Source organism: Suncus etruscus, chromosome 20 (assembly GCF_024139225.1).
Source record: "Suncus etruscus isolate mSunEtr1 chromosome 20, mSunEtr1.pri.cur, whole genome shotgun sequence".
In the NCBI taxonomy this organism is placed as follows: domain Eukaryota; kingdom Metazoa; phylum Chordata; class Mammalia; order Eulipotyphla; family Soricidae; genus Suncus; species Suncus etruscus.
Window position 1 is genome coordinate 21,402,325 of NC_064867.1, and position 15,726 is coordinate 21,418,050.

The 15,726-nt window shown below is 34.0% G+C and overlaps 2 protein-coding genes across 2 annotated transcripts in view; one reads left to right on the plus strand and one right to left on the minus strand.

The window, feature by feature from the left end:
• KCNH8 (potassium voltage-gated channel subfamily H member 8) overlaps positions 1–15,726 on the minus strand; it is a 389,068-nt gene that overhangs the window by 256,651 nt on the left and 116,691 nt on the right. The window contains exon 2 of the mRNA XM_049766132.1: positions 6,265–6,498. Within this exon, the coding sequence (XP_049622089.1) occupies positions 6,265–6,498 (234 nt within the window). The remainder of the gene's footprint in view (positions 1–6,264; positions 6,499–15,726) is intronic.
• Positions 1–15,726, plus strand: part of SATB1 (SATB homeobox 1) — a 1,007,816-nt gene that overhangs the window by 10,268 nt on the left and 981,822 nt on the right. The gene's annotated exons all lie outside the window — the stretch shown is intronic.

Sequence of the window (15,726 nt, forward strand, 5' to 3'; positions counted from 1 at the left end):
GCTAGCGCTTGCAAGGCAGACACCTTACCTCTAGCGCCACCTCTATGGCCCCTGTGCAAACATATCTTGCCCAAGCAAAGTCACCCATATCTCCCCTCTTGGGATGTGCAGTTTCATACATTTATTCCGGGATGTGTACTGCATCTTTCTCTTGAGCACATTATTCTCTCTTTCTCTTTCTTTCCCTCTGCCTCCTCAGAATTTCTAAATAAAATTTTTTAACTATAGAACAATAAAATAAAGTATAGGCAGGCCCATAATATTCCATTAAATATTCCACACAAAGCTTATATATCAAAACAAATAAAAAATAATTTTAAAAGGTAAGAACTTTGAAAGAATAGCATGGGTATATTTTAAAACACTCTCAAATAATAGGAATGGATATCATTCCTTTATTTTATCCCTTTCAGATTCACATACTTAAGAAATTAACCCCTCAACTATGATTGCATTTGTAGATAATATCTTTAATTAGATAATAATTAAAACTGAAGACTTTTAGTTAGGACCTAATTATTATGACTTGTGTCCTTATTAAACAACATTAGGGTAAAATATAAAATAAAACATCAAAGAAAAATATAAACACCTAAAATAAATATTAGGATAAAAAGCCACAGAATAAAGACCATATGTACAAAGAAAAGAATAGAATAGCATTTACAAAGCAAGGACAGAGGATTCAAAATGAAACTAATTCTGTTGGCACTTTGATTTGGGGTTTTAAGTGTGCAGAATTGTGAGAAAATAAACTTCTATCATTTAAGCTACCCAGTCTTTACTATTTTTCTATGCAACCCTTAACAATAAGTATATCAGACCAAAATGATACCAATAATACATATTAATGATATAAATAACTGAAATCAAACCAGAATATGATCAATAACTAAAGATTAAATAATCACAAATATGAATATATACCACAAAAGGAATGGAAATAATTCATTCCTGTATAATTTAAATAAAGTGAAAAGTGGTTTTGCACTGGTGAAGGGGGATGTTATTTACATGACTGAAACCCAACTGCAATCATACTTGTAATCAAGGTGTTTAAATAAAGACATAATTAAAAAAAAGAAAATTTTACACACACAAACAAACACAAAAGAAAAGTTGTATAAGGGAAAAAAAGAAAACAGAAAGTGACAGAGGACAAAATATATATCATTGTGATTTCTTCTGATAATATAAGTAAGAAAGAGACCAGAGGAAATAAGAAATACCCTAAGAAAAGCAAAATAAATGTGTTGATTGATATAGAACCCAACAGATACTAAAAGAATGTTACTTTAAATGAGATGAGTGAGAAGAAAGGAAGAAGGCTTGATTATTCCAACTCTACTTATAATAAAAATTGAAGACAAGTTCTATAATTCAGGTGACATATCTAAACACTTTACATAGATTACTTCAAGGGGGCCTATTCAATATACTGTTGGGAGGGTGTTTGCCTTGCACAGGCTAACCCAGGTTTAATCCCTGGCATTCCATATAGTTCCCTTAGTCTCCCAGGGGTAAGCCCTGAGCACTGTTGGGTGTGAGCCCAAAACAAAACAAAAAAAGATGACCTATAAAATATTAAACTTTCTAAATAATAAAGGAAGTCGTTTAAAAAGAAAAACAGTTTTTCTGAGTTAAGATGCTGGAAGCTAAGACCACATTGTAGTCTTAAGACACATGGGTGGGGCCTATGCTTCATTTCACTACTATCAGCATGCTCTTAACCTACATGATAATGAGATGGTGATCATCATGAAGGATAAGATCAACACCTTCATTGAAGCAGCCTGAGTCAATATGCACCCATCTGACCTGGCATGTTTGCCAAAGCTTTGGCCAATGTCAACATTAGTAGCCTGATCTGCAACATGGAGGCTGGTAGACTGGTTCCAGCAGCAGGAACAAACCCTGCAGGTGATCTGGACCTCTCCAATGCTCTTCATCAGCTGAAGAGAAGAAAGTGGAATAAAATTAAAAAGATCTAAGGAGCCTCTGACATGGATTTTAGTCTTTTAACTAAACTTTTCATAAAATGTTCAATAAAAAGGTGAACTGAGAGAGACAGATAGAGACAGGTGAAGAGACAGAGGTAGAAGAAAAGAAAAACAAAACAAAAAGAAACATTCTAGAGGAAACACTTAGGTTTATTAATAAAAGATTGGAAGGGATTGGTTGGATCCATGGTGAATTATATGACAAAATACATGCAGTTGTAGAAAAGAATACATAATATCTAGTATATATTATTCTGAAAGTTATGTACTGTTAGATAATTGTATAAACATGCTGGTCTTTAGTATATGCTGAATATGACATGCAAAAAGGGAGAAAATCCTAGGAGATATACTGTGATTACTATGATTATTTTAAATGAAGGTTAAAAATGGATACTTAGGGCCAGACATAAATAGCACAGTGGTTAGGACCTTTGCATTGTATGCTGCTGACTTGAGTTCAATTCTCAGCATCCAATATAGTCCCAGTCCTGCCAAGAACAACTTCTGAGCACAGAGCCAAGAGTAACCTCTGAGAGACACCAGGTGTGACCCAACCCCAAAATAAAACCAAACACTTAATTTGGGTAGTCTCACATTTCTTCAAATCAGCTCTAGTGAATGCTTCATTTTTATCTATAGAAGTGGAAAGAACTGAACTGTTTTTAAAAAGCCATCATAATCTTAGTTATTTCTGATATAGTGGTAGATTATTGACCACCAAGAGAGGACAATAAATAAGAAATATTAGTTCTTAAACAGAAAAAATTACCTTTTCCACAAATGAAAGTGTGTATATCATGTTGATTATTTGTGAAACTCTGCCTTCTAATTATTAATTTAAAAAACTCATTTCTTCGTGTTTTTTTATGATTTCCATCTAAAGACAAGCAAAACTAGAACTGTAGCTAGATATAAGAAATTTTTTTGAGTATTGATCCACTGTTTCTCCTTATTTTTTATGTATCTAACCTCTAACTTCTGAGGTTAGATCCTTTGGCTTCTCACATAGATTTTCAATGTTGGCTTTTTTTGGTGATTCCATTTTTGGATATTTTGAGCAAGCTCAGAAGAAAGACACTCAAATTAATTTGAAGTGACCTGAACAAGGTACCTACCTGAATAAGGATAAGTCTGCAGAAAGCATATATTTCAGACAAAAGGTTCCCTTTGTTATACCAGCACCAGATGGTGGTTTTATCACTAGCTACCATTCTGCATTGTCAGTGATAGTCTCTATTTTCTTTCATCTCAGACTCTCCTTTCAATGACTATGGTATAATAAGATAGGGCTGGATTCCTTTTGTATCATATTTTACAATGTAGCCCTGACCTATTGTCTTGGGAAGGATACGATTGTCTGAAGTTTCCAGTACCAAAGAACTGAGATACTTTGTCTCTCCCAAGGGGTATTCTACAGTTATGTCCTGACTGTTATGTACTCAAAATTCACATGATTAGTGACTGTCCTTCAGAGAAAAATAATTCATGAAGTAGGACAAAGCCCCCATATTGAGACTCTTCTTTTTTTCTCGGGGGAGGGTCACACCTGGCAGCGCTCAGGGGTTACTCCTGGGTCTTTGCTCAGAAATCACTCCTGGCAGACTCAGGAGACCATATGGGATGCCAGAATTTGAGCCACTGCCCTTTTGCATGCAAGGAAAACGCCTTACCTCCATGCTATCTCTCCAGCCCTGAGACTCTTCTTTTTATGCCAGATAATAAACCAAATGTTTAGTATTAAAAATAATGGACAGGGATACAAGTAGTTTTCTGAATTGCACAAAATAAGCTCTCATAGAATTAATAGCATAAAATGTTGGTATATCATACTTGAGAAGTTTTGTATGGTACAATTCAAAATGTTCATAATATAATCCACAATATAGTGATTTAAAGAAATTATAAGTGCACTTATCTTTTGATGGGGTAGGGAAGGTAATACCCAGATTTCTTCCATTTGGTAGCTCTGCACTATTCTACCATGTTCAGTTTGCAAATGATGGCAGTTGACTTTTCAGAGATCCATATGTACCATTTGCTAGTTCTACCATAACAAATAGTACAAATGGGGTGATTTAAAACACACACACAAAATATTTTTCCAGTCCTGGAAAGTAGGATCAAGTCTGGGACCAAGTTTGGAACCATTGTTTATTTTTCCCAAGATCTCTTTTCCACTAAGAGAAGATGAATAGGCACTTCTTGCTGTGACTTCAAATAACTGACAGGTGTCTAATACTTTTTTATTTTAATTTGGTGTATTTCATTTTTTATCAAAGCACTGTGACTTATAAAATTATTCATAGTTAAGTTTTAGACATATTCCACCACCAGTACACCACCAGTGTCAACTTCCCTCCATCAATGTTTCCAGAATCCTTCATATACCTCCACCTTGCAGCCTAATATCTTGACAGGCACCTTTTTAAGTTTGGTTGTTTTCATGATTTCAGTTTACTTGATATGTGGTTTGGATATTTAATTCTGTCCATCCTTATCATCAATGTTCCTGAGTGTCCTTGACCTCTGCCCCTGTTATTTCGTCTGTCTCTTCCCCCTCCATTGTATTACTCTTTTCTCCTTCCTTCCTTCCTTCCTTCCTTCCTTCCTTCCTTCCTTCCTTCCTTCCTTCCTTCCTTCCTTCCTTCCTTCCTTCCTTCCTCCCTTCCTTCCTTCCTACCTTCCTCCCTTCCTCCCTCCCTCCCTCCCTCCCTCCCTCCCTACCTCCCTTCCTTCCTTCCTTCCTTCCTTCCTTCCTTCCTTCCTTCCTTCCTTCCTTCCTTCCTTCCTTTCTTCCTTCCTTCCATTCTTCCTTCCTCTTTCCCTCCCTCCCTCCCTCCCTCCTCCCTCCCTCCCTTCCTTTCTTCCTTCCTTCCTTCTTTCCTTCCTTCCTTCCCCTCCCTCTTTCTTCCCTTCCCTCCCTTCCTCCCCTCCCTCCCACTATCCCTCTCTCTTTCCTCCTTCCTTTCTTATTTCTTACTTTTTACTTTCTTGCTTTTATAAGGACTCTAATCAGATAGATTAAGGCAGCACCCTTGTGAACATTCTAGAGTCTAAGTACTTCTTTAAATGTCCCATCTCCAAATACAGACAAATCGGGAGTTAGGGCTTTTATATGCAAATTTTGAGGATGCAATTCAATTGATAACATCACAGGAAAGAAGAAGAAAAGAAATTAAAAGGTTAATAGCTACATTTAAAAAAAAAAAACTTTTACCTAAAGTAAAGTATTGCCCCAAACCTTAGTCTGTCCAACTTAATGACAAAGCAGGAAATGATATTCTATAGCTTGGCAGCATGCTCAAAGAAAGTTATATTAAAAATCAGAGATACTGATAGATACTGAAAAATGACCATTTGCCCTAATTCAATTAGGTGACACTGAAAGTTGGGGGTTACTGACACCCACTGACACTCAGGGGTTACTCCTGTCTATGTGCTCAGAAATCACTGCTGGCTTGGAGTACCATATGGGATGCCAGGGGATCAAACCACGGTCCGTCCTAGGTTAGTACATGAAAGACAAACTCCCTACCACTTGCACCACCGCTCCAGTTCCTCAATTAGTACTTTTTGCAATATAACATCTCAGGGTTTCATTCCAATTACAAGGGTGCATGGAATAATGACACAACAGTATCAAATAAGACTTATGCTCTGCTTATACCACACCCAACCCTTGATGATTTTTATTTAGAGGAGATTGAAAAAATCTGCAGCAATAAAAAATACTGAGTGTTTTCCCAGTGGGAATTTTGAGTCAAAGCAAATTAATTTTCACTGGAGACAGCAATGAGAATGGGACTCTTAATTTGTCTTTAAATTTTAAAAATTAAGTAGAGAAAGTATTCGCGGTCAAGGAACTAGAAGAGAAAATGCTTGTGATGATGTCCTTTAAATTAACTCTCTTTTTCTGCCAACAAACACTCAGATCTCTCTGGCTTTAATAGTAAAACTAAAAATGATTTTTAAAGACACAAATTTGAAAAATAAAATCTCTGAGTAAAAATTACACTTAGATATATTAATAAGTAGCTTATCTAATGTATATTCATGTGGTCATAATGTAATTAACTTTATATATTAACTCAGTTATACTTTTAGGTAGTTTATGTTCTAATGGTTAATGCAAGGCCAAATCATGTTGGAACTTCTATAATAGACTATATTTAAAATATCATTAGGCCTAAATGGAGCAATGACCAAGGAAAAAGAGGATAACCTTTTGCAATTGTCTGGTATCAAAAAAAAATCTACTCACCATTTTTCTTGTAAAACATAATTTCTCCTTTAAATTCTGTCTTTTCTTCCAGAGACTTTTCTATCTGAAGCATCAGTTGCTCATTGGTTTCAACGCCAAATAAGAATTTGCAGCTGCAACTTTTCTGCATGACTTCGGTACGAGCAAATCCAGCAAGTTCACAGAAGCCATCAGAACAGTAGACTATGGGAAAACCCTTCGCCACCTGGGCATTTGCAAGGATGAAGTTACTATCTGTAGAATAAAAAAGGAGAAAATACTCAGCAATTCAAGATGCCTAAAAATTATGTTGCTGAACACAATTTCATTAACCAACTATGAGTACATACAAATTGATTAGTTTACAGGATTAAAACTGCATATCTAATGGTCGGGAAAGAAAGTAAATGCTATAAAACTCAAAGTGACAAAGACCAGAAGAAAGAAATATATATTAAGTTTTGGTTTAAGTTATCATTTTGAAGCACAAAATGGGATCAGAGCATTCATTTTCTGCCTGCCCTATGGCACTTACCATCAAGTTGGTGGTAAGGTGTAATTCTTTAGAAATGGTTTCTGGTTCATTTCTTTATCTGTCACTTGATGTAATAGTAAACTGAAGCAAACTACACATTCTAAATCTCAGATCCCTTGGGTTTAATATCTCCAAAAATAATCCCTGAGAAATTATGTTTTTCATAACATCATAATAAAAAGTGCTGAGATATACTTATTTGGGTATACATAGTTTTTTCTGTAAGGTGATTTCATGAAGCAAGTAAATGGCAAACTAAAAAAAAGGTTTTGAAGAGAGAAAATAAAGGATGAGATAGGACAGAAAGGAGTTTGCTTATATGAGCAATGAATGCCCAATACAAGAATGCTAGAAGATTAGTTTATGCACCAATGATCTCAATTCATTGACTGTAGATATGAGGTCTCATTGACCAGGGGTATGAGGTTCTGAAATGTCAATCTCTTGAACTTCTGACCCACTAAACTCAGAATGTTATCCAGAGATTATTCAGGCAGCAAGCTTCTGAAAACCATTGGTAGAAAAGAAATGTTTATGCAGAATCTCAAGAGTGGATTAAAGTCATATTGAAAAGGACTAAGAGTTATGACAAGGATTAAAACTAAATATTTTATAGGTATATTGGAGAATTAATGATCTAATGCATATAATGTGTTTAGTCAAGTAGCAGGCATAGTTTCTTAATTAAATATTAAATGCATTTTATACATGTTTATAATTATAAAATGTACAAATAGCAAACAAAAGACAATTAAAATTAATAGGCAATGGCTAATTATTTAGTGTAAAATTCAGAAAAGAGTCTAAGAGTCAAAGAGTCTAAGAGTCAAAGATTTCCACATAAGAAGCTTATAGATTAACTTTGAAAAATAAATATGATGTTTTGAGTTAAAAATATGCACACTAGAATTTGGGTATGAGAAACAGTGTTTATAAACCTGTTGGTTACTTTCAGGGTCAAAATAAATTAGAGGTTACTATTAAATCACTCATTTATTTCCTCATGAAATAGTTGAACACTGTCAGCGTACCAGACAATATCTGAGTCTAGAATATTAAATACATTATTAAGGATAGTAAACAATATGATGGAATAACCTACAGAAACAAGTTGTAGGTGTTTTTTAGAAAAAATAACTTTGATGAAAGATGTTAAGAATGTGTTTTTAGCATATGCCTACAATATTCCATGAATTCCATACAATGATTTATATATTGCCTATTAAAATACAGTTTAAAGAAGTTTTGACACAATATTATATGCAAAGAAAGAAATAATTAAGCTACTTTTTAATATCAAGTAAAGCAGGCATTAACAATTTATTCATTGGTTTGCTCGTCTCCATTGTTGTGACTTTTCATAGTCCACTACTGACTGACAGAATACTACAAACAACCGTGCTAACAAGTGTATCTTGGCTGAACTGGACTGATTCTTCTCTCCTCCTTACATTTATTATGGAGAAAATACCACCTGTGACTAATACTTAAATATTTCATACTTTGTCAAAGCATTTATCAACTGTGTACTATATTTTGGGCTTTGTTCCAATTTTGGGGATTAAAAAAAGCTTCTTAAATGCAATACCTGCCTTCAAAGATTACCTGTAGAGTTGGTAAGTGCATAGTGGAATGCAAAACTATGGGAAACATGGTTGCAGTTCATCAACTCCTCATACCTTTGAGTCATTTCTAGTTCAGTCTCTTCCCTAAAACTCTGAGAGACAACTTAGAAAATGTAAATGCATAGCGTTGAGAAAACACTTAAATATCTGAAAAGTTTGGAAGAAATTTTTCAGTCAACTGCTAATATAAATGTTTATTGAAACCATACTATATGCTTGGGACATGGGCATCATGTTAAACTTTAGAAGGAGGGGCCAGAGAAAAAAATATAGTGGATAGGGCATTTGACTTGCATGCAGACGACCCAGGTTTAATCCCCATATTTCCTTGTGGTCCAAGACCCTGCCAGGAGTAATTTCTGAGTGCAGAGCCAAGAGTCATTTTTGAGCATGGCAGGTTTGGCCCCAAAACAAAACAAAACAAAACTAAACTAAATCTAAGGTTACAGGGGAGATAAAAGACAGATAAAGCAGAGCTCCAAGCTTTAAGGTATTATAATTTTTTTAAATCATTAATATCAGTAACATTAAAACTCAGTCTATGATAAATATCAAATCAAATCAATAAACAGATTGTACATATTATGAGAATTGAGAGATTAAAGATCTTGGAAGGGCTAGCTAGAAATAAGACAAAAATAGTTTGAGATTATTTATCAAAACCCAAGATTAAAAGCAGATAGCTAATTGTAGTAGGCTCAGAATAAAATGCAGAATCAGAAATTAGAGACAGAAATAGCAAAATATGATTTGTCCTGAAGTCCAATTTCCTATCATTTAAATAGTTAGGAGAGTTTTGTTACATATAGCTAACTTGCATTTTTCTCTTTTTTCTACTTTAAAATCCTTATAGAGACTTTTGTTTTCTATCTTGTACATGGTATTTTTTAAAGATATTTTAAAGTACTATAGATTTATCAACCTGATGTCAATGCATTTATAAATTATTATATTATATGTGGTAATATGTTATATTATTAATCATATATTATTATGTTATATAATTAATTGTTAGTTAATGCACTAATGCATTGATGTATTGTTTTATTATTACTACCATTATAACATTTTAGCAATTGAATTTGTAATTCCTCATCATTATGTCTTATCAGTTTTTAGAAATTAGGAAGCATAACATCAATTATTAAATATTTTATAAAAATATTTTAAATAAATAATAAATATCCATAGATAATCCACCAAGTGAAAACCCAAGAGTACTCCACAAATCATATTCTACTTTCCTTGAGAATGGGTACATAGCTTGAATTTTTGCAATAAACTTTCCAATTTATGTAAGTCTTTTGTAACTTATACACAGAGTACCAAGTAAAATTCTGGTTAGTTTTCCCAATTTTTAGACATCTATTAAAGTATTTCATTCTGCATATTTCTTAATTTTCTTCAGCTTTTTAGAATTGTCTATACACACCAAAAAAGATGATTCCTTCAGGTACTCTAAAAACTGAATATACATATGAAAAAAATAATACTGCTAAAGAATTTACCATATTACCTGATATCTGTGTTGCAATTATGCATTATAGTATGTTTGGGTAGTTAATTCATCTTAAAATACACTGCAAAAATACAAACAAAGAAAGAAAAAACATGTATTTGGCCTTTTCTGTTTTTATTTAGCACTGCCCTCAATATGAAATTGCATTACAATTCCAAAGAGACTTTAAAGACAGTCACTGCCTCATAAAGCTTAGCATACCAACTACATGAATAATCCTTCTGTTCAAAAGCAAGTAGCTACTTTGACCTAGCTATCTACTGGAAAACATGCTTTTCTGAATGCCAGTTCTTGGAATCTCCAAAGAAGGAACGTGACATTTACTTTAGAATTAAGTAAAACAAAGCCACTGCCATAATAATTATAAATCCACCATGGGTATATCACCATCCATACATATGCTGAGGATAGTTAACCTTTGAAGGAATCAATTATGCATATGTGATATGCATCTAAATGCCATGCAGTTTTCACTGCTTCTTTCTAGGTCAACCTTTTGTGTAAATTCACTTTTGAAGTGCCAGTAAACAGCAAAATCTAAATGTACTTATACATTAGGCAGTTGATTATTTCTCTAAAAGTTACCTTAATGAAATTTTTTAAAAAATAATACTGAAAACAAAACCAAAAATACAATTTTATGGACCATCAGGAGTGTCAATTGTTCTAAGATCCAACATTTTTTTAGGGGGGAGGGTCACACCCTGAAGCACTCAGGGGTTGCTCCTGGTTCTGCACTCAGAAATCGTCTCTGGCAGGCACAGAGGACCATATGGGATGCCAGGATTTAAACCATCATCCATCCTGTATGCGAGGCAAATGCCCTACCACTGTGTTATCTCTCTGGCCCTGTACCCAAATTCTTATAGATAATTGACTTGGGACACAAAAAGAAAGGAGGCAAAGGAATGTAAAGGAGTGGAAGAGCAGAAGAAAAGAAAAGGAGCAAATCTTGATCTACTTATTCATTTCATTTTTTCTTTGCCTAGCTTTCAGATAAGAATATTGAGACCAGATAAAAACATGGAGATGAGGATATTGAAGTTTCATTTCCGTGTAAGGTCCAAAACTAAGGATTAAAACATGGTCTGAAGGAAAAATGATGTTTGTTTACTACCTCATGAATTTTCTATGTTAAAAAAATGAACTGGTCTCGCCTCAATCATAAGTGGCACATTGGAGAAAAACATGCCTATCTGCATCATTCAAATAAGAATCCAAAATCCCTCTTTCTCACGAAGAATCTTGTACTATAAACATTTTAACACTACCTCCTGAACTAATCTGGGTCCATCAGCAATATCTATGCAACTTCTTTCCTCCAAAGTCAGTGCTTAAAAAAAAACAAGAACATTCTAAGTTCCAAAATTCTTTCCATGGGCCTACATACAGTAACATTCTGTAGGAGGAAAAAAATATATATCTTCTATTCAAATGATCTGGATTCTGACCTTCAGATGTTCTTTTAATTATTATCATTAAAGGGCTATATAATTTTAGCATTGAAATATCCTTTTACTGGCAAACAGCTATGTCTTTTAAGGACTCTTCTGTCATGGTACAAGCTCAATATTGCTTTGAAATCCTTTTGAATGAAAAATTTTCAGAATTCATCCTACTATGTAATGTATTTACACATTTGATTATTTTGTTTTATTATGAGGCTTCCAATTTTTGTATTCAATTTAAACTTCAGGAAAATGTTTTTGTTTTCTATGACACTGTGCACACTTTTGTTTTGTTTTTGCTTTGCCTTTTGATCCACACTCAGTGATGCTCAGGGTTTAAACCTGGTCTTGCACTCCGGAATTATTTCTGGTGGTAGAAAGGGGGCTAAAGGACTGCTGAGAATTGAACCCAGGTCTATTGTGCACAAGGTAAACAACCATCTGTGTATACTTTTTAAGCACATCCACACATATATAGCATAGGGTTGAGAACAAGAAAATTGCATGCTCAAGGGGACTAGACAGATCCAAATACTCTTTCCAAACAGCCTCAACTACTTTAAGATAATCAACACAGCACTAGTCTAAGAACTCTTTGACAAAACCTGGATTCAATCAAACATAAGGAGTCATTGATAGACACTAATTTGGCACCAAAGAGAAACCTGAACTATTTTGGCTTTTTACATAAAAATAGAGTTTATGACTTCAAATCTTTTTTGAAAAGTCTCTCTGATACCAATTCTCCTTGAAATTCACATCTTGTACTGGTGTTAGCAAGTACTCGTATGAACATATGCTGTAGATGAAACTAATGGGTAAAATACAGGTTCTCCAAAGCTCAAAGAAACAAATTTGAATTTTAATCTTCTTTCATGGGTCACCCCCATGTTTTCTGAGCTACATTTATATACAGGTTCAACAAATATAGTGTTTGTCCCCTTATGATATTGATTACAGTCATCTCTAGAGACTACTTTATTGCAGCAGATAGAATACAAATGTCTACGACTTTAAAATATTTAAATGATCTTTGCACTTTATATCGATTTCAGAGAGCTTAATTGCATCATTTCCAAGTATGATGGCATCTTTATTAGATTAATTGTACTGGCTGCGAGCTAAAGTTCTTATTGTTCTCTCTGTCAAACTCTAGAAGTTGCTTAGGTTGGAAAACTTTCCTAAGCCTTATCTTTAAACTAGAAGCATAGCAAATTTCATAAGAACATTGCATATAAGCCCACAAAATTCCATGAGTGAAAATAGCACAGAAGGCTCAAGCAGTAGCAACAAGCTCAGTAAATTTTCAAAATTTAGGAACATCATTGTGATATAGAACAATCAATCATCACAAATTGACTCATTGATTTACATTCTGATACTTCTATTTTCATTTTGTGGTTGCAAGCAATGTTAAGTAAAATTTTTGTTTGCTTTTTTGGACCACACCAGCGGCACTCAGGGGTTGGTTACTACTCTTGGCTCTGTGCTCAAAAAGCACTCCTGGCAGGCTTGGGGAACCATATGGGATGCTGGAGATCAAACCTGGATTGGTCTAGTGCAAGGCAAAGGCCCTATCTGCTGTGCTCTCTCTCCAGCTCCGTTAGTAAAATTTCTATATGCCTTCTAAGGTTGGGGGTAGGTATGAGGGATATTTTGAGATTTGTGGAGGGAAAGTCACAGTGGTGCTGAGATTTTTGTTAGAACCTAAAATAATGATATTATGAACAACTTTACAAATAAGTGTTAAAATAAAAATATATTTTGAAGATAAAAATTTGCAACAAGAAAATTTTGAGAATCCTTGTCATTAACCATCAACTACTGGCATGTTTCGAGTTGCCATATTGCTACATTTCATACTTAATTTTTTGCATGTTTTTAAATATTATATTAATGATCACTTGACAAATATGAAAGAAAATTGTATAGAAAGCAAAGTTTAAAGCTGGAAGTTGAAGGCTAAACTACTGGTAGACCTAACCGACAATATGAGTATTTATTGGAAATATAGCTTTCTTTTTCTTTTTCTTTTTTTGTTTTTTTTTTGTTTGTTTGTTTTGTTTTGTTTTGTTTTTGGGCCACACCCGGCGGTGCTCAGGGGTTACTCCTGGCTGTCTGCTCAGAAATAGCTCCTGGCAGGCACGGGGGACCATATGGAACACCGGGATTCGAACCAACCACCTTTGGTCCTGGATCGGCTGCTTGCAAGGCAAACGCCGCTGTGCTATCTCTCCAGGCCCTTCTAAATAAAGAAGTATCTTTTTTTTTGTCTGTTTTTTTTTTTTTGTTTTTTTGGGCCACACCCGTTTGACGCTCAGTGGTGACTCCTGGCTATGTGCTCAGAAATCGCCCCTGGCTTGGGGGGACCATATGGGACGCCGGGGATCGAACCGTGGTCCTTCCTTGGCTAGTCCTTGCAAGGCAGACACCTTACCTCCAGCGCCACCTACCCGGCCCCTTCTTTTTCTTTTTATAAATAGTGACCAAAGCAGTAATCTGTGGGTCTATGTGGCAATCTTAGGGACAATTCAGGGAGGACCTTATACATGCTAGGTATGTGCATTTCCCTGCAGTCAAGATATTAATACTTAAGCTTGGGAGATGCCCTGAACGAGAAACTGTGTTTTTCCACGATTATAAATTAAAAGCTTCATTAGAGTATTACTGAAAAAAACTGATTAAATGACTGAGATAAAAGGTGTAGGTAGCTGAGGACAAATTAGAAATTAATTTCACTCTATGCCCTTTGCAAATGTTGAAATTAGTATATATATATACACACACATATATATATATATATATATGTGTGTGTGTGTGTGTGTGTGTGTGTATGTGAATACCTAGTCAAAAATATCTCCTTAAGTTTAGTTAATCATTTGGTTTATTGTTTGAGAATTATTTAATCATTAAAATGCATAAATAAAAGCTTAATTAAAAACATAGTCATCTTGATGTAAAAAAATGAGGTAAACAAAATTTAAAATGCCAAATAAAAATCAAAGCTTATTAAGATGAACACAATTTAAATATCTAGTGTACTTTTATCACAACTTGATACCAATAAAATAATCAGTTTTGCAAAAACTGTTTTTTCAGCTGTGTAAACTTAAATCTTGAGTTGTACTAATTCTTTTCAGGTGTATCTTAAGAGTTTATTAAATAAGTCTAGTTTTGAAAAAGTGATTTTTAAATAATTATATGCATTATTACTCATCTAAAGTAAAACAAATGAGCAGGGAAATTTAGAAAATCTCAAAGGCAGTCATAAAGCAGATTTGGTATTTTACCCATAATTGAGTCTCTATAAACACATCTGGATTATGTATTATAATGTACCCTACTTTTGTTGGTTCTTGTCTTATAGTTGTAATCTTTTAGACCAAATGACTTTATATGCCATCTATTTACTTTCATTTTTAATTTTGGTTTCTTTTTGGGCCATACTTGGAGGTACTCATGGCTTGCTCCAGGCTCTGATCTGTGTGATCATTCTTGCTGGGGCTCAAAAAACATATATGAAGTACCAGAGACTGAACTTGAATCAGCCAATTGAAAGGCAAATGCTATACTCAATATGTCCAATCATTTTACTTTTAAAAGTAAAATGGTATTGTCTCTATCCTCTCATAGGAATATATAGTCCAAAATGACAAAAATTAGTTTCCTTCACTGATATAGTTCTACCCACAGGATTAGTTCTTGGTCCATAGTATGTGTTCTCCAGGCAAACAAATAATTTATAACCCATTACTTTTGATTAAAGATACAAAATAAAAGCTATTTATTTTATTTTAAATTATGTCAAATCTACTGTTTTAGTGTTTAGAAGAATTATTTGTAGCCAACATATTTGTATTAAAAATAAAATTAGAACAGTTCTAAAGAGTCTATCTCATGCCATGATTTCAAGCTGACAAGTGGTTTTTACTAGTTTTGAATAAACAGAAATGTTTATTTTGGTAGAAAACAGGTTATGCAAAACAGCAAGCTAAATAACAATAAGCAAATCTTTTCTCTAAAGTATAAAATAAAAAAATTACGAAGTACTTATAGTTAATGCAGAAAACTATTGTGTGCACATACATTATACCTTTTACTCTTCCTGAACTCTTTTGGGTCATTAAAGGGAATTTTGTAATTTTTTTAATCCAGTATGCTGAATTCTTGCCATTACCCTAAGGAGTGTAGACTAACCTGTTCTAAACAGTACCTGGAGGTATGATGTAAATATCTCTGCATTTGCATTAATGCCTGAATTTTTATATTTATAATTTCAGTTCCTCCTTGGTCCCTCCACACCCAAATCAAATATGAACTATAAATGAGCTTCCTGGACAATTCAAACATATTTCT